Source organism: Pezoporus wallicus, unplaced genomic scaffold (genome assembly GCF_028554395.1).
Source record: "Pezoporus wallicus isolate ANWC-B61680 ecotype Strahan unplaced genomic scaffold, APGP_CSIRO_Pwel_v1 contig_5767, whole genome shotgun sequence".
NCBI classification, from domain to species: domain Eukaryota; kingdom Metazoa; phylum Chordata; class Aves; order Psittaciformes; family Psittacidae; genus Pezoporus; species Pezoporus wallicus.
The window spans coordinates 10436105-10455988 of record NW_026640599.1 but is presented as its reverse complement, the minus strand read 5'-3'; the positions used below and the strand labels follow the sequence as shown (position 1 = coordinate 10455988).

The following is a 19884-nucleotide window of genomic DNA, read 5'->3' as shown; positions in this document are numbered from 1 at the left end:
CTCAAAATCTACTGAAGTACTGGCAGAGATTTCATTTGAAACTGACTTAATTTATTGCTCATTTCATATTGAAAATAACCCTAGCAATGGAGACTTCAGACCACTGGCTCCACTCTCAAACACCAAGATGAGCTCAATGAAAAGGAAGGTAATTTGATGGGCCCAAGCATAACGCAGAAGATGTTCTTCTGTGCCTCAGCGTAAATTTGCATGTTAATGACCTACGCACTTCAGGCTTCTTTAGATTTAATCACCTCAATGTGGAATTTACTTCCTGATGTCATTACTACTAATTGGGCAGTATTGATGTTACACTGCCGATTTCAGCTCTGCCAGTTAAATATTTAAATTTTGGGTTCTTTGTGGAAACACAGCATATCAATATTAATGGATTTCAGTCTTGTAACGCTCTGGAATTCATTTAAAGTTTTAAAATCATTTGAAGTTGAAGAAAAACAAAAAAGTACTTCTTATAACATTAATTACACAATTAAATATAAAAAGTTGGTCCTTCCCTGTGGGATAGTTCTCAAGCCATACCAAGCATGTTTGCCTTCCAGTTGATAGAGCTGTTTTAGTTTTGAAAACAGAAAGGAACAAATAAACACCAGAAAGTAGAAAAATAATTACTGTTACATTCCAAAAAAAATACTCGCTTAAAAAAAAAAAAGGTGATCCGAAAGGCAGATTTTGTTTCCCATAACTTTTAGAGACGCATAAAAGATAGTTAAGTATCTTCGCTCACATACACTTTTTATTGAAAAGATGAGGCATCTTTACCTCATATTTCAGTTTTTCACCAGCTTTGGCTTTTTTCAGACGTTCCAGCGCTTCTTGCTGGCCTCTTCTAGACTTCTTCTCACGTCTAGAACGCGATGCTGCAAAACTGCCAGACTCCTGCATAGCTGCAATTCATTAAAACCAGGAGAGATAAGTTTAGTAATGAGCTGCTGTTATCTTTGGTACTTAGTGTTCACTGATGTATTAATAGATGCTTGCAGCTTTGCTTAAAATCAACACAGAGACCTACTTGGCTAAAAGGACAGTCACGGATGGCTCTCGAAAAGCCAAATCTGGAAGAGGCATGGTCTCAGACAGTCAGATCAAAGAGATTTCATATTCAGCAAGGAGCTACCACCTAGATTTCTAAAACACCTCTCCAATCCCATCAGCCATTATTTGAAAAGGATCTCCACTCTTTCCTTGGGAATTTCCAGCTCTTTTATTTTGCATGTCTCCATGACAACTCAGGAATAGATAGGCTTAGAAAAGGCCTATATTGCTACAAAGCAGTAATGGGTTTTTTGGTGTTTTCACAATGTTTGAGTGCAGTTAGACCAAGACAACTGAGGAGTAATTTGCTCACAGCGTTAAGACTGATGCTCCATTTCTTCTTATGCTTTCTTCCCTTCACAATGCTCCCCCCAGCAGGGTGACCTCCACTTCTCCCTTGATTTTGGGGGGGAACATTTATCTGACCCCAACCCAACTCACGAAAGCAAACAATTAGCCTAGGTGCAAGGCTATGGGCTGTGTGATGAGCTGAATGCCCTGACTCCAGGCAGAGGAGACCCAGGGCTAGTGCAAGCCCCCAAGCCAGGCCAGGCAGCACAGGGGAAGGTCTGTTCCTTCCTGGTGACAGCAGGATGCCAAACTGTTAACAGAGCTGCACCGAGGGCATTCTGCTGAGCCCCGAGTAAGGAAGTGTATCGCTAAGGGCTTTGATGGGCTAAAAAAGGGCATTTACCCTGCTCGGTACCCGATGAGGAACTGCAACGATTCAACGCTTTGGGTGCATTCATACCAGATTTCCTGTCAACTCTTTGTATTTACTGTAAGCAAGCACCTAAGGCTACGCGCTCCTCCAGACACAAACGTATCTATCTGCACACCGCGCTAAGACCACCTGCACCGCCCGGTCCCTCAGCAGTGAAGTGCCAGCGCCGCGCCAGGCGGCCTGAGGAGGAGGTAAGCCCACACACAGCCTTCCCGTCCGGGATAACCCGGCCATGCGGCAGTGAGGAAACTGATGCCGGGAGCGTGCGGGACAGCGGGGAGCCGTGCGGGACAGCGGGGGGCTGCGCGGCCCGCACCCGCCGCCGGGCAGAACACCCGCCCCCCCCCCGCTCGGGCAGCGCAGCTACAGAGCCGCGAAGCCACGGCAGGGCGGGGGACGCGGGATGCCGCCGGCAGCGCCGCTCAGGCCCCAGCCCGGGCCCCTACGGGCGGGTGAAGGGTCCCTCTCCGAACGCTGCCTGCGAGTGCGCTCTTCCCCCCCCCCCCCCCCCTTCCCCTTCCCCTTCCCCTTCCCCTTCCCGAGTGCTGCTGCCCCGTTACCCCCAGCCCCGTCCCCCACCCCTTAAACCCCAAGGCGACGGCGGCCGCCGCCTACGCCGCGAAGAAGGGGACTGCCGCCCCGCGAGCCTCACCGTCCGGGCCCTGAGCGCCGCTCTCGGCCATGGCGCCCGCGCTCTCCGCTGGCGCCAAGGCTCCCGAAAGTGGCGGGAGGCGGGAGGCCCGCGAGTCCTCCGCCCGGCGCGGCAACCAATCAGCTGCGGCGGTGGCGGCTCCGGGTCTGGCCGCCACACGGAACTCCCCGAGGTCGAGCGCGGGACGGAAGCGTCGCGCGGGGCGGAGCCGCTTCCTGGGCGAGGCCTGCGGCGGCGGGACTGGGATCTGGGGGAGCGGCTGTGAGGGGGCGCCGGTACGACAGCGGCTTTGCAGGTGCTGGTTTATCCTGGGGGCCTGAGAGGCCGGTGCAAAGCTACAGGCTGGGGAAAGAGTGGCTGGAAAGCTGATCCGCGGAAAAGGACCTTGGGGTGCTTATTGATGGAGCTGAACATGACCCAGCTTGTGCTCAGGCAGCCAAGAAGGCCAACAGCATCCTGGCCTATATCAGAAACAGGGTGGCCAGCAGGGCCAGGGCAGTGATCTTCCCTCCGTACTGGGCACTGGTGAGGCTGCACATGGAATACTGTGTTCAGTTTTGGACCCTTCACTACAAGAGAGACATTGAGGTGCTGGAGCAGGTCCAGAAGAGGGCAACAAAGCTGGTGAAGGGTCTGGAGCACAAATCTGATGAGGAGCAGCTGAGGGAACTGGGGTTGTTTAGCCTGGAGAAGTGATAAGGGAGACCTTGTTGCTCTCTGCACCTACCTGAAAGGAGAATGGAGGAAGCTGGGGGTCCGTCTCTTCTCCCAGGTAACAGAGGATAGGACGAGAGGTAACAGCCTCAAACTGCACCAAGGGGTGTTTAGACTGGATATTGGGAAAAAAAATTCTTCACAGGGAGGGTGTTCAGGCAATGGAACAGGCTGCCCAGGGCAGTGGCAGAATCACCATCCCTGGAAGTGTTCAGAAACCATGTAGATGTGGCCCTTAGTGATATTTTTTAGTGGTGGTCTTGGCAGTGCTTGGCAGTTGGACTTGATGATCTTAAAGGTCTTTTCCAACCTGGTTGATTCTGTGTTTTTTAGGGGGTTGACTGGGTTTTTTTTTCAAAAGCATCAGTGCTGGCCCTCACTACCCGTAGATCCTGCACCATCATTTTCAGAATTTTCTGGAGGAGCATTTGCTGCTCATGAAGATATGTAGGCAGTGACTCCAGCTTCTTACAAAGGCAGGGGGCACCAACACAGCAGAGCCACTTGAGAGCAAATAGGACTCTTCCTTACAGCTGATACGCTGTTGCAGGAGCATTAACTGGTATTACGGCTTGAATATGCTATTTTCAACTATGTAGAAAAGAGAATTTTTATGGTTCTGAAACTGAAATCTGTTTTCCTTCTCCACAAGGACTCCTTAACATTCATAAGAGGGAAATAATAAACCTACCAGATGTCAGTCCTTCTAACTTACCTACACAGTTCCTGGCACAACACTTTAACTCTCGCTGCTGAACCTAGTCTTAGATGGAAGCAGAACCAACCCTAGCCACTTGTAGCAGCTCCCTGGTGCCAAAAGACAAACCGCAACAGCTCAAACGCCCATTCCCAGACACTTAGGAAAATGAGACCACCTGTCTCAGCAGTATCTACTTACTAGCTAGGACGTAGCAAACATGCAACCTTGCAAACACTGACAGCTATAGGAAGAATATCTGTCTGACTTTCCATCCTGTTTTGAGCTGGGATAAAGTTAATTTTCTCCCCATCCTACTGGGCAACTCTGTGCTGTTGCTGGATTAAATCATGACAGCTACAGACTGCCTTTCTTTTGGTGCAGTGTATCCAAACAAAAGTTTGGTCTATTTCTTTTTTTTATACACATGCACAAAACAAGATCCCATCACTAAACATGATGTGGAGCTCAAAATCAGAAGTTGCTCCATTTTTAAGCTACAGTAAAAAAGCAACAATGTCATGAAATTCTTCAGTTGGAATGTAAATTGAGTGATACCACCCTTCACATATTCCTAGCTTTCGCATGCCTTGGAATTTTGAATTGACTAGGTTTTAATGTTTTTGATAAATAAGGCAATATTTTGATAAATAAAGAAATACTCTGTCAGCTGTCATACAAACGGTGGCATGTTTGTCATCCAGGTGATGCCATGATTTGAGCTGGTATGCCGTGATACAGATAATTTACCAAACTGAAGTTGTTGCCATTACTCCATTGTGGGACAGCACAGGTCAAACAAAAGCCTTTTTCATGAATGTTACTTCAATCCTTAAATTCATCTCTGGCCATAACAAGAATGCATCTGTTTCCTGCAGTACAGCATAACAAGCATATTTAAATACTGAACAGAAAAAAACAAAAAAAAAGAGGGGGTATCAGGAGATGCACTTTGCTTTGGAAAAGAAAAACAATCCAGCAAGACTTGGGACTTCCTCTGCTAAATGGCATTATCACAGCAGATGACTTTGAGCTGATCTTTAACCTCCCTTGGGACAGTCATACAAGAGCAACTTGGCATGACCTTTGCTCAATTGTCTTTTAAGTACAAGAAGTGGGAATTCTGCTGTGCAGTTCAAGCCATCTAAGAATCTTGAGAGAGCAATAGCTGCAGCGAAAAGTGCAAGGGAAGCACAGTAACCAAGATGGTAGGCAGCCAAAAACATGGTACAGAAGAGGAAGCTCGGGAGACTCCCAGATTTCAACGAAAGGTGACACAGATGTGTTTTCCATGATGGGTTTTGTTTTTTTAGTGTTGTAATTTAAATGTTTAAGTTATGAGTAGAAAATATTATAAACTCATTGCAAGAGCTCCAAGATGATAGAAACAGTAATATATATTAACATATAAAGGTACAAATGGAGTATATCAAACCTAACTAAGTGGACAAAATAATTACTGTATTGAGGATAGTTTTTTGTCTTTTTATGTGTAGAGCATGCTTGATCTGTCTCAAAGGCAATAGGACAAAAAGTTAAAACTCTTAGATTCAGACATTAGACATTAGACATTAAAATTTATGGTTGGTATTTTTTTTTTTTGATGACTAAAAAAAAGTTCTGTTGAAACTAAGAGGGGTGACATAAACCAGAATGTGACTAAACCATGAATTATAGTGAGGTAGCATGTTCACCTGTACAACATCTAACTCAAAGTGCCTAAACATTATTATAGTATTGTTAAGTATGGACTACCTTTGAGAAGGATTGTGTGGGTGTGTGGTAGTGCTCAGGATGTCAGTGTATATGCTCTATGTGTACATTTTCATCAAACATAGATTATTTAATTCTCTTAATCTTTACATTGGTCTGAATTAATGTTATCACTCAGCTTACAGTTTTTGTATCTAATATGATCCAGTTTTGACTAATTCATTTCAGCAGCTGCTTACTAAACTGTGCTATTCACATGACATTTCAGCATGAATTTCTTAACTGTATGGAGGACTAAACTCCTAAAGGAGCATAGATTACATAAACCAAAACATCTCAAATTATTACTTACTGAAAGGTCTTTGTTTTCAGAACTCTTCATAGGTAGTTAACTGATAGAAATATGAAGAAATAGATTTTTCTCCATTTGCTTATCAATAAAGATAATGCAGACATTTATGTTCAGAGGGTAGGTTGCTTGCTTAACAGACCTGTAAATGCCTTTTATTTACTGGACAGCTCTTTTTAATTTCCTGCCTGAGCTACCTGCCAACATCAGGATGAAGAGTATAAAGTTGCTGTTAGGTTGTTAAGGTTCTGAAATGCAAACATGAAATAGAAACTAGAATGTTATGTTGATTTTCCCCTCTTCTGACAGCAAAAACGTCTATGGAATGAAGATGCTTTAAAAAAAAATAAAACCACACACACATTAAATTTTGATTATGGTTAAAATTACAGCAAGTCCTAGTAACTCAACCAGAATTGGTGGAATTACACTAATCAGAACAGAGAGCAGAATTTCATCGCCTGCTTGCCTAATACAATATTTCTATTCAAACCTAGAAGAAAAGTACAAAATATTACAATGTAAATTAAATATGGAAGACAAGTGAGAGCAAACTCACAGAGAATGAGCCCTCACATAATTATAATGCCTAGGAATTAAGTCTGATGCCAGTGGTATTCAAGAGTGTACAGTTATTGCCACAGCATGAAAGTCTCTGTTTTAACTACTTTCATCGCTCTCTCCTTACAATTGCACAAAAATGAATAGTAATTTATAAGCAGAACATTATTACAGAGAGGCTGTTACATTTCAAGACCTGGCTGAAGATCAAATGTGCTTCCAGGGGTGAATATTCTCAGCATTCACCATTTCATGTCCCTTTAGCAGAAAGGCGAACAGCGTCGTGAGACAATGCAAAGTCTAGTTGTAATCCTGCCAACTCTCTGTTGCTGGATTGGTGCTGGTGAAGGCGCTACTCACATTGTGGAAAGCAGCAAGGGCCATCTGCTCCATGTGGGAGGGGAGCCCAGCATGGTAAGTCTGGCAGGACAGCCGGGCCTCATCCCCCAGCCCCTACAGACTGTGAGCAGGGCAGCCCCAGGAGAGGAGACAGGGTCAGCCCAGAATCCAGAGCAGACAAGTGCATGGTGATGAGACAAGTCTGACGTCAAACTAGAAACGCAACTCCGGGTCAGGTCCAGTGGTGGTAACCTGGATCAGACGCAGCCCAGTGATCCCCAGGCAAGTCCATGGTGATAAGACCGATCTAAGGTCAAGCCACGAAGTCAGCCCATGGGTGGGGACCAGAATCAGACCTGATTATGGTAGCCAGTGTCAGACACGGCCCAGACAAGTTCGTAGTGACAAAGAAGGTCCAACATCCAGCTAGGAAGCCAGGGGCATGGCTATGGCTGAGCTGGAGACCAGCACTCCTGCAGCTCAGCTCTGGCAAGGGCCGGTGGCACAGGCTCGAACTCAAACAGCCACTGAGCAGAGGGCAGTTGAGGCTGGTCAGGGCCCTGTCAGCAGCTCCCCTTCCCAAACAGAAGGGGTTTGTTATAGAGTGGTTTAATTGGTGTGGGTTGACATTAGGCTACTTCAAAGACACAGACCCAGGGGAGGGACAAAGGCCTAGGAAAGGCCCATGGCAGAGGGAACTTGCAGGTGGCAGGAACCCTGGAGGCCAGCCCCCAGAGGTTGCTAGGGCTCAACTCAGGAGCTGGGGCTGGGCAGGGGGACAGCATGGTGGGGACACCAAAACCCAGGGTCAGGCTGATAACTCAGGAGGCATTGCCAGAGAAGACCTCACACAGCCATGAGCCAGGCACCACTGTGAAGTGATTTATATCCAAGCCCAAATTTGCCTTGTTTTCATGAAAATAGAAAACAGCACACCACAATCACAATTGCCAAACCTCCAAACAAGTACAGAATTACATGAGGCTCTATTTCTCTTCATTGTGAAGTGGTTTTAAGTCAGAAGACTTTTGCAGCCTCTCTCATGCAAAGACCATTTTAAATACAACTGCTGTGCTATACAGGTGCTTGAGATCCCCTGAAGCACTTCAGACATTTGATGATATTCTTTCCAAGGGCTGCAATGCATTCCAGACCCTGCTTTTGCAAAGGACATCAGAATGACAGAATATCTTTGCTTTAATAAAGCGAATGTTACTGTCCTTAGCCTAGAGACTTCAGTGAGTGTTTACAAACTTCTCTGTAGTAGTAAAGTCACTGGACAAACTGTGAGCAACTAAGCCAAAATACCTTGTTACCAAGTGGCTTGAATGTCAGTTGTTACACTGTGCTGCAGGTATCAGGATCTATCGCTGCTTTACTGTTAGAAGGATCAGAAAGCACTCCTTGTTAAGTAGTTGTGAAATGCATGTAATTTCCCTGCAGAAGTTGACTGAGGTCTTTAATGGTTTATCCACAATTTCCAAGAAGAGTTTGCTCCTTCTAGGGATTTTGCCTTAAGGTAAGGATGCAATTAGTGTACACTAAACAGCATAGCTACGAACCCAGGTGTAGTATGTTTGTTGAAGTATGCTTCTTCCTTATCGTACTCCATCAAATATTGAGAAGAGAATCCTTCTGAGGGAAGTGGACATATGAATTCTTGTTCAGATTTCAGCCATGTTGGCTCACCAGTGCTAGCCTGCTACAATCAGCTTAACGTGGTAATATGATAAAAGCATGACACAGGATTTATAGGTGCTGGTGTCTACAATGAATTGAAATTTGTTTAGTTCCAGTTGTGGGCACTGATCAGTGCTCCACTAAGATATTTAAAATATATGAATGGCTAGATAGAAAAAAAAAAAAAAAAAGTAAGGAGATATTTTAAAATGGGGGCTTGAAGATACAGAAGAATGCATACAGAATATTTCTCTCTGTACTGTTCAGCTGCCTGTGGAGGTTAGAGGGGGATAATACTTTCAGTCTGAGAAAGAAGAGGATTTAAATGTAACACCTAAACATAGAATCATAGAATAGTTAGGGTTGGAAAGGACCTTAAGATCATCCAGTTCCAACCCCCCCCTGCTGTGGGCAGGGACACCTCACACTAAACCATGTCATCCAAGGCTCTGTCCAACCTGACCTTGAACACTGCCAGGGATGGAGTATTCACAACTTCCCTGGGCAACCCATTCCAGTGAAGTTTTAACCCATTACCCCTTGCCCTATCACTACAGGCCCTGATGAAGAGTCTGTCTTCAGCATCCTTATAGGCCCCCTTCAGATACTGCAAGGCTGCTATGAGGTCTCCACGCAGGCTTCTATTCTCCAGGCTGAACAGTCCCAACTCTCAGCCTACCTTCATATAGGAGGTGCTTCAGTCCCCGATCATCCTTGTGGCCCATCCTGTATTTTTCATACTTTGAGAGTTAATTGCTCCAGTTTGCAAATTGAAATTCCTTGTAGGAAAAAAAAAAAAAGACAAAATACCACATATCAGACAGAACCTTCATAACAGTTAAGATTTTACCCTGTTTGCCATCTATTCAGTTTAGACCCTGGAATTAGTGTTAAGAGGACTGGGATCATGTTTTCCTGGCTTGTTTGTATGTACTGTTAATTTACGCACCCTGGTACAGGATTTTTACGCATCAGATGTCTATTCAAGCCCAAGCAGCTGTTGCCAGGAGCTCAGTCATTAAAGGCAGTGGCTATATGTCCCAGTTACTTCTGAAGAAATGACAGGAGGATGCCCAGGAGACCAGGCTCTGTCTGGTGCAGGATATTTGGTTACATGCAGTCCCAGATGCAAGAAGATCCCTTTCACCTCTATTCCCATGCACCCACCTGGTCAGGGAGGGCTGGACACTGACCCCAGATACATCTGTACTTGGTGCTGCTCCTTCAGCACACCAGCACTCGTCTCTGCAGAGCTGTTGTACATGGTTGGGCTTATAAAAGCACTACCTGCTGCTGCCTTTGGCAAGCCTTAGCCAAACACTAGCCCTAACACTGCCCAGCCACGCTGTCCAAATATTGTTCTGACAGCATAGCACGCCTACAAATATTTTTCCTAAGAGAATGAGGTACAAATTTTGGTCAGAGTGCTGCATTAATCATGGTTTAATCATTTTCATAATGTGTGAGTAGTCCTCACAGAATAACTGATAAGGAAGTTGGTTATGACAAAAAGAATCAGCCCTGAGACAGCACTTAGTTTGGCTACCTGTTTTCCTTGCTCAGTCACCTCTTCCTTTTTTCTTGACTGCTGTCTTATTTTTACTTTTCAGGTTATCTTTTCTTTCTACTTTCTTCTCATCTCCCTTTGCGTACCTACCCCTTTTCCTTTCACATAGCATATATATTTTTTGTATTGCACTTGGCCTTCTTTGAAGAAGTGCAAAAGATAAAACATTTGAAATTAAGTTCTTAAGTCGTAGAATCATAGAATGGTTTGGGTTGGAAGGGACCTTAAAGGTCACCTTGTTCCACCCCTTGGCTGTGGGCAGGGACACCTTCCACTAGGCCAGGTTGCTCCAAGCCCCGTCCAACCCGGCCTTGAACACTGCCAGAGATGGGGCAGCCACAGCTTCTCTGTGCAACCTGTGCCAGTGCCTCAGCACTCTGAAGATGTAGCTGTGACTCCTGGGCAGTCTTTAGCCGGGATCCTCGTGAGGGCCTGGCACCTCTGTTACAAATTTGGCTGTGTTCAAAACATTTTGCTACATTTAGACAGAGCTGCTACTGTTACGACTGTGTCCTTTTTATCCATCTCTCGCAAGCAGCGAACGGCGTTATCATGGAAACTGTTGGAATTCCTCTCCCTGAACAGCAACTTCCTTGCCTTGGTACCACAGATCTGCAGAAGCATTGCCTCGAAACTCAACCCAAGCTGAAGTGAATATGTATTTCTGAGAGAAAGGCACCCCTGCCTCGGGTTCTTTTGACGCATGGGCCACGCCCAGGTGTTTCAGCTCTCCTCGGGAAAGGCGCTCGCCGGGCAGTGGAAACGGGCGGCCGCTCCGGGCCCGCCCTCGGAGCCGGTGCCGGTGACCGGGGGGCGCGGGGAACGCTGCAGCCGCTGCGCCCCCCACCCCGCGCAGGAGGGGGCGGTGAGGCGCGGGCTGCCGTTGAGAGGGGAGCTGCGGGCAGGAGCTGTCCTTTCAGCACCCTCTCCTCCCGCCACTCCTCGTTCCTGCCGTCAGCAGGTTACTGTGAGGGAGCTACCGAGGGCGGGAGCGGCGCACGGGTTAGGGGAAGATACACCCCGTCGGCTCTCGGTGCCTCTCAGGCTCCCAAATGCCGACAAGGCTCCTGTGCAACGCGTGGCACTAAGCCGGGCGCACACCCGGCGCGGCGCGGGGAGAGCACGGTTCTAGGGACCCATAGCAGGCGCTCAGGGTCAGGCCGCCGCTCAGGTAACGCCGCCGCGGGGGCGTAGGTGGCGCGGCGTCGCAGCAGCCAACCAGGAGGCTGCATGCAAATGAGCGCGGCGTCCCCCGCGCGGAGGGGGTGGTGGCCCGACGGCCGCTTGGTTGCTATGGCGACCCGCGGCGGCCGTGCCCCCGAGCGGCTGCCGGGAAGACCCCCCGCGGGGTGGTTCCACGCATGACGGCGGAGCCCCGCGCCGGGCTGGCCCGGGGGGCGGCAGCAGCGGGCGAGGAGGCTGCCGCCGGCCATGCCAGTGCTCGCTGCCGATGCTGAGTCAGAAACAGGTATCCCGAAATCCCCCTCTGAGGCGCGGTGCTCAGAGGCCATGGAGGAGCTAGAGCACACCTGCCCCCAGCCTCGCCTGGTGAGTCGGGCCTGGCCCTGATCAGGGGCTCGGCCCCACCTCGGTCCGCAACGCGCGAGCCTCCGGACGTTGCGGGGCCGCGGGCGAGGGAGGGAGGGAGGGAGGGAGGCCGCTGCCGTGTTACGGCCGGTCCCTTTGTGTAGCGCCGCGCCTCCGCGGGGAAAGGAACAACAAAGGCTGCGAATGGAAGGGGCTCTGCCCCCCACCACAGGCTGAGGGCCCTTCCAGGCTGCCCTTGCTGCGCTTGGGGAGTAGCGGCAGACTGGCGGGACTCCTGGTCCCGTCTTGGAAAGCAAAAAACCAGCGTATCCCCCGCATTTGTGAGGGGCTGGGGAGAAACGGCCGGTGCAAGGGGCCGCGGCTTCAGCCCGGGTGGTGGGGAGCATGCGACTCGGTAAAGCCGTGTTACAATAAAAAAGAAGCTGTATGTGGCTAGCAGTGGACTCCGAGGGGCAGAGCACGCTGAAAGGAAGCAGTGGACGGGTGCCCCGGGCCGCGGTCGCGTCCTCCCCTCCCGTGACCACCCGCCCGGTGCGGGGCACCCGGGAACGGCAAATCCCGCTTCCCGCGACTTCAGAGCACACTTCTGCGGCAGAGCAGCGTCCTGTTCCGTTGCGGACGTGTAGGGAAGAGTCTTGCAGAGCTGCGGTGTTAGGGGTACGGGAGGATGGGGAAGAACCGGGAGAGTGACAGCCAAAATAAACTGCTTTGGTTGAAGATGAGGGAAGTTTCCTTCAGATCCTTCAGGCAACTTTACAAGACTGCTGTACCACCAGACTTAAGGTTCTGAGAGCTGCCCTTTTTCCATGTACTAATTTAAAATAATTGGAATGTTTCCTTGCTTCTTATTTAAGCCTTTTACTATTCCCATAACTCCCTTCCCCGCCGTCGTACTCACCATTGGCAAGGCGGTAGAAAAATAATAACAACAATACATACATGCACACACAGAAAGGCAAGGACAATGTTGAGGTGTGAAAGTGCATGGGGGATGCCACATTTTAGTCCTGGAAATTAGATCATTTAACACCAGAATTCAGTCCTAATTGAAACATATTTAAACATCAAACTTCAGTAATTAAATTCCACACTATAGTTGAAACATTGTTCCAATATGACAAGAAATAGCAGCAGTCACTTGAGCTGACCTAAATTAATGTTTTCTACTTGGTAGTATTATAATTAGAATCAACTTTAAAGGAGACTGTTAATTTGTTCATGGGAGGCTTTTGGAGCTGTTTTAACAGGCAAAGTTAGCTCACATGTTGTTACTGCAGTGTGTTAATTCATTCGGGCTGTCTTAGATTTCTCTGTCAAAAGCTCAGATATAACAACCCGTTTGAATATATTACTCCATGTAGTCTGACATTTTAAAAGATTTTAAAGAGAGAACTGACAATATGATACCAGTATTTACAGTATCTTGCTTTCCAGTACCATTTCTGTGGAAATTAAGGTGACAGCGAGAGTACGCAAATAAAACAGTAATTCATTATGATGTTGTAGAACTTCCTGAGTACCAATAATGGACAATGGAGACATTTTGAATACATATTTATGGAAAGTGTGTCCTTTTAAAGTAGCATCTTATCTGTCAGCAACTCTAGGTTATCTTCAGGCAAAAAAAAAAAAAAAATTGCCTGGTGAAGTATAATGTACTTGCTGGGGCACAAGGAGGGATGCAAGCAAGTGTAGTCAGGTCATGTCTGAAGTGAGAAGATTTCAGAGCTGGTGACCTGAAGAGTTAAAGTGAATCACCCCTTGACAGATGATCTAGTAACACAGATATCAAGTTCTTGTCAGATTTGTTTTAAGATCTTCAGTGCTTTCTCTGATCCAGCTGCTTTGAAGGTAGCATATACAGTGGTGAGCCAGTAACCAAGTCACTTCGTTAATTAAAGATGGTGTCTCAATTAACATTTTAGTATCATTTTATTATCCTGGACCTCAGGATGGGTTTGGTCCCTCAGAATGATACAACTGGTGGCAAGTAAAGCCTGTGATACTTAGAGATGACTTGTTAATGTTGTTCATTGGTTATTACATGTCCTGAAAATCAGTTGTCTGGGTTTTAAAGTCCTTGATATAGGCTAATTTTTAGGAAACAATTTTTGTAAAGAAAAAAATGTAACTTCAAATCAGCTCAAATTTTAGAAGGTGGAAAGAGGGTTAGATTTTTCTGAAATAGTTGTCATCCTTTTCATTGAAATAGGAATTATTTATTTAAAGCCTTACAATTGTGAATATTTTTAATGGATACCTGCACTAGATCCTCTGATTTTAGGCTATGGACCCTGCTAGCTTGGCAGTAAGTGTCACAGTAGGACTAAAGAAAGCCCCTATCTCCTTCAAAGAGCAGGAAGATACGGGACACTGAAGGCAATTCTTAAGTTTCAGTATGTATTGGGACCTGGTGTTTTCCAGTGCCTAGTACTGTTGTGATATAAATTGCGATTATTTTTTTTCCCAAGACACTCTTTGGGTTTTCATAACCAACTAGAGCATTAATGAGCATTTGTGCTTCAGTCAACTCCCCTGGTCCATCTCTCACTTAATCTTTGCCTTTTTTACATTTTCAACTTCCACATACCTGAATGCCAGGCAAATCTCTCTCTGAGTGACGCACATACCTTAGTCTCAATGCACAACAGGGCAACAAACCAATTAGAGTCATAGGCTTTAGCCATAGCAGTGATTTTAGCAGTTTTGTAGTCAAGTAAAGAACTAAACAGAAATAGCATTTCTCCAGTCCTGGTTTGTATAGTTTTATGTTTATCCCAGCATTAGGGTTTACCTGTGTGAGTCTGTACTAAAAAGTCCTGCAAAAAAGGCAAGCTCTTAGTTTAACTGGATGGCAGAGATACCATAGGAGGGAACACCAAAGAGTAACTACAAAGCCTTGTGAAATGATTTGCTTATTTTTTTTGTAATTTACTTATGTCCTTTGTTATCAAGAGTTTGACTTTGGTCCCACATGCGGGCAGCTGCTTAAAGCAGTGGTGTGCACATCGAGAATTACCCTGAGTCTTCACCCTGCAAGAAACAAACAGGCATTCAACACACTTTGTCCAGGAAGGTAATTCCAGAGTGTCTTTCATAAAAGGAAACAATGGCAGTTTATAAGGACAGTGCTGCAGATAAACCAGAAGCAAATACACATTGAAACTCACTTAAACTTCAAAACTTACTGCGTGATCTCATCTTCCCCTTGAACACACTGCAAGCTTCTTTTCCTTATATTTAACGCCTCTGTCATCCTACACAGGCATCAGTGGGAACATCTGGGGATGTACTGTTGGGTCCTGGGAACCAATGTTTTGTTTCCAAAACTGGCTGAAGTCCTTAGGTCACCTAAGGGAATCCAGGGCAATGGATTTCCATCACAGTGCTTACCTCATTGTGCTTTGAGTGCAATGTGAGATTGAGCCCAAATCAAGAATACAGGCTCTTCACAGGGAAAGTTAGGAACAACTTAAGGAACCTTAAGAAACCAAATAAGCAGAAATCCACCTGAATAAACCCAAGTTAGCTACAGGGGATGAGAGGTAGTAGATAGGTAGGTGGTTGTTTTGGGCTGTGGTCGCAGGGACGATGATAGGTAGAGGGCCAGGCAGGAGTTAAGCAGCAGTTTTCATAAATTGAAAGTAAAGTGAATCTATCTTCAAGATGATGTAAAGAAGCAGATAGGTGCATTTTGCTGTGTCTGCTCTGTCCTTGGCAATGTGATCCCAGGAGTACTGGGCTGTACCTGAGATCACTGTTAAATGAGATCTGTGCTGCCTACCATCAGATGCCTTTTCTCAGGCAGTTCGAGCTGTGGCCAGATCTCATTTGCCTGTGCAGGAAATGGCATCAGGGCCCCGTGAGAAGTACACACCTAGTTTTTTCTGCTCAGCATCACCACTAGAAGGGCAGAGTAGCTGGAGACCTAGGAACTATCCATGTGGCAGATAAAACATGTTCTGCAAAGGCACTGTAAGCATCAGGGCCATTTGAGGTTCACCCTGGCTATCCCAGTGCTTGCTCCCAAGCCTGGATTTATTTCTACTGCCTTGACTTGAGATTCAGAAGCTACAGACTTCTACAGTTCAATAGGAAATAGGTATCAATTATCTTGTGGCCACTGAATCTACAGTACTTTGGAGAATGAGACTCAGGTACAATTAAAGATCACAGTTCTCACATCATTTTAGGTATTGGCTGCTTTAGCCATTTTACTGATTTTTTTAGAAGAAATGAGAGCACATGAATTTTTTTCAAATTATTTGAGGACATTTGGAACACACTGGGGTACTTTTATTGAAGGGTAGAGGAGAATGTTTTAGTATTTTCACTCAGAGCTGTATAATGGTTTAAAAGGGCACTAGACTCCTTTAGACAATTTCTTTGTTGCTGCTGCTAAGCAATGAAATGTTAAGCACAACATTTGAAATAATTGCAACAAAACCTTGCATGCCTCGGATTCCTATGTTTTCATCCCTGGATGCCTTACTCCCTCTGTATTTGAAAATGAGATTTTGAGAGGGTCTGATGAAACCTCTAGAGTGATTTCAGATGTTTTATTTCCATGAGCGTACTATTTATCTTTCCTGTGTCACTGAAAAGTATATGCAATTTTAATCAGAGGAGCTAATGATGAATTTAGGAGGTTTTATTGTGGTTTAGAAGTGTCCTATGCATCTGTTTCTCTCTCACGTGATGTTATGACTTAGGGGGTCTGCCATCTGTTTACTTCAGTATGGAACTAAGAATAAATATATATATGTAAATAGCCTTACAATTAAGGAATCCCAAATGACTTTATTTGACCAAATATCTTTTGGTTCTTTACAAGTTTGGATTTTGCTCTGGGTCAGTTTTCATTTTCATAAAAGCACAAACCCATAGAAACATGCCAGATATGGTTGGCACATGGGGACATGTAAAAATCTTGCTGCACTTAAAAGACACCAAAAGTCTGCTGTGATTTCCCTTTACTACATCAAAGGACATGAAACTGGTTTATGTTCTGGAATGTCATAGTTCCATCTCTGAAGATACATATTCATGCAGAACTACAGATATTTTTGCAGGATTCACAAATGACACACAAACACAGGGAGAAAACATTACATTCTATGTATTGCATTCCTTGCTGTCAAATGTATATATGAAGTTCTATTTTAGAAGCAGCTTTTATTAGGAGAATATTACCAATTTCTTAAACTGTGCTGTTGTCATTACTGTGAAGGTTTGTATCATATCTTTAAAAAGGAGTAAGAAAATCAGTGTAAATAGATTCCTTCTGCTCCCTCCTCAAAAACACAACATTATAATGTAACATAGCTATAAAATGTAAAAAAAATAATTGAACACATATATGGATATGGAACAGAAGAAATAAAGAATTAGGAACCAAATACTAACCACCCAGGCAAAAGGTATGTGTAGCACATAACCACACGTCCAGGATAGTGCGTAGACACTCAATGCAGCCAGAACTGTCTATCCCAGTATGTGCTTATACCTTTGTTTCCGTGTAATCTGCTTTCCTTTCCTACACACACGTAGACAGATGGCATAAGGTGAAAAGCTCCTGTGAAAGGCACTGGATGATTCAGGGATTTGGTAGAGAAGCCCAGTGCACTCCCTTTGGGAAAATACTTCTTCCCAGGGTGCTTCTGCCAGCTGGGGAGCTGCAGAGATTATGTGCCTCCTGTGCATGAGGAAAAATGGTGGGGTTTTTAGCTTCAACACAGCTCTGTTTTGAGTAACGGTTTATACAAAATGCTGGCCTACATCTGACATGAAATAATTGATGATAGACATTAAGTTTCTTTATGTAGAAGCACAAGTAGAGATTGAATACTGGGTCAGATTCATGCAGTAGTTTAGCTATCACTCAGTTGATTTCAGTAGATTAACCCTTGCTTACATTGAAGATGAAGTTAGGTCCTTTATGCCATACATCAGGTGTGTACAGTAATGTACAAGCAAAAAGAAATGGGTATTAGAAATCTAAACCATATGAACGGACATTATCTCCATTTTCTGGATTGATCAATAGAACACAGAGTGGCATTAGAGCAGTGGTTACATGTTTTTGGTCTGTTGACTGTGGCCAAACCTCAGCATTACTTGTGGGCCAGCAAGCACCTGCCATTCAGTTTTGAATTGCAAATGCACCATGGGCAGTTTGATTCTGTGGTCCCGCTGCAATGTCCTTGTTTTGCCGTGGTGTCTGCAGGCTTCCATGTGATAATCAGTGCCCTGTTGAAGGAGCCACACACTTCTTTATCCTGAAATACTGCATATCCCTCCTCAGTGCTGGGACATCTGACAGCTTGGCTAGGTCTTTAGCCATCAGGACAAGAGGATATCTAGGCTCATAGGCTGCATGCCACCTTAGCTGTAGTTTGGTCTTTCAGTGAGTCCTACCTGGGTCACTTGTAAGCAGCGCTCCTTCCAGCTGTGGAGGGAGCAGGCTCAGGTGGGTAAGCTGCCAAGGGTCACGATTCTTTTCCAGCTGCTGTTCATGGAGATTGAGGTGCTTCAGCAGCAGTTCTTTCACTTGAGTTCTGCTTGACTTGGGGGCCATCCTACCTCTAGGATGAGTTTTATTTTCTAAATAACATATTCCAGTTCAGTCAAAAGTTATGGCTGTCACACAGGAATCCTGTCATGAAATTCTTTGGCCTTTTGCAAGTACTAGACTAGATTATATAATAGTTGTTCTAGTTTCATAATCTATTAATCTGTACATATATACATCATTGTGCTTCTTGAGAAGGCAGTGGGAACTGCTTTTCTTGTGTGATATCTTCCATTTTTAGTTGCATCTTGTACTTAATCATTACTGACAATACTAACAAGGAGCAAAGTATATTTGATTGAAGATAAAGCCCAAAAAGAGCAACTGAGAATAAGGCAATTTGGAATGCTTGCAAACAGATGATTTTTTTTTTTTTTTAAGTTATTGTTCTTTTTAGGTTAGTTTGCCCTGTTTTTAGTTTACGTCCACTTCCCTCAGTCAGCAGAACTGTGGGAGAACAGGCTAGGTTTTCTTTTTATACATGCATTAATATTGGAATTGTTTGTGAAAAACTTACCTGGAGGCACATACCAATAACACTCAGTTACGACTTACTTAACTGCTCATAAATTTAACTGTTTGGGTCAAAGTTACTAAAGGCAATATATGAGACAACCTCAGTTTCATCTTTCATAATGTTCACTCCCTGAACCATTAAGAGAAGGCTTTGGTAGTCCTTAACATGGTCTTTCCACTTGCAAAGAGTATTCATACTTCAGAAATTCAGCATGTATTTTTAATTCATTCTCAAGAGTTTTGATAGTGTTTTTCTTTTAAACATGCCTTAAAACTGATGTCAGTGTTTCTTGCCCTGTAATTATTGTTTGCCAACATCAGGAGCAGGTTCCCAAAATAATCTTTCCTTACATGAGCAGATCTTACCCGCATGATTTGTTCCAGTAAAATGAGTTATGTGTTTTAAATACTGCCTCTGAGATAAAAGGAGATTACAGCATCAGACCTCCCACAGAATTTGTCTGTCAGCTCAATTGTTTTAAAAGCACAGGCCCAGCCTGCTCTACCAAGTTTTGCCTGTGTAGCTGTAGTGGTTCAAGACCTGAAAATTTGTTAGACATTTGTTGATGGCAAAGTCTTAGATGACGATACAACTCTTCTGTATACAAAGAGGACAACAGTTTTGTCTGTGTCATGTGGTGAGGAAGGTAGTGTAGCTGTGTGAATTTAAAAAGAAAAAAAGAGGAGAGAAAATGAAAGATTGGCACCTTCCATTAGCACATGGTGCACGCAATTACTCTGCAGGCAGAGCCACAATGGCAGATGCACTATGGCATAGATGGATCTACGTTTGCTCATTTAAAAAAATTTTCTGTCTTCCTTGCTGCTATGTAAAAAACACAACCAATAACCAAACGTGGAAAACAAGCAAACAACCCAATTAATTATATCCTGTAAACAAAAGAGAGTGTGTGGAGCTGCTTGTGCCTTTAACCTGTTATTTCAGTGGTATGACTCCACTACAAATTGCCACTTTCCTTTTACTTCACTGGAAACATAAGCTATGAATGTTTATTTTTTTTACTAGCAGCTGAGTTAAATGGCTATTATGAAGAATGATAATAGAACAGCAGCATTGAGATATATCTGAAAATAAGCTGCTTCTAGCTGTCACTTAGGGTTTCTTCACGAAGTATCTCACCACAGAACCAGCTCAGAGCTGCCTACCACAATCTACTCTTCTCTTTGAGATTCCATCTC

At 44.9% G+C, this 19884-nt stretch overlaps 2 protein-coding genes across 4 annotated transcripts in view; one reads left to right on the top strand and one right to left on the bottom strand.

The window, feature by feature from the left end:
- The window catches only part of POLA1 (DNA polymerase alpha 1, catalytic subunit), a 202391-nt gene extending 199767 nt beyond the window's left edge, over positions 1-2624 (bottom strand). For both annotated transcript variants that reach the window (XM_057419462.1, XM_057419461.1), the window contains exons 1-2: positions 2430-2624; positions 781-905 (exon numbers count right to left, since the gene is read on the bottom strand). In XM_057419462.1, coding sequence (XP_057275445.1) covers positions 781-905; positions 2430-2460 — 156 coding nt within the window. In that variant the 5' untranslated portion in view covers positions 2461-2624. The remainder of the gene's footprint in view (positions 1-780; positions 906-2429) is intronic.
- A 1905-nt stretch (positions 2625-4529) lies between these two features.
- The window catches only part of PCYT1B (phosphate cytidylyltransferase 1B, choline), a 35782-nt gene continuing 20427 nt past the window's right edge, over positions 4530-19884 (top strand). Inside the window, exon 1 of one of the 2 annotated variants that reach the window (XM_057419554.1) lies at positions 4530-5111. In XM_057419554.1, the coding sequence (XP_057275537.1) occupies positions 5046-5111 (66 nt within the window). In that variant the 5' untranslated portion in view covers positions 4530-5045. Of the gene's footprint in view, positions 5112-11409; positions 11598-19884 lie in introns of those variants that run through there. The other variant, XM_057419553.1, reaches the window with a different exon arrangement.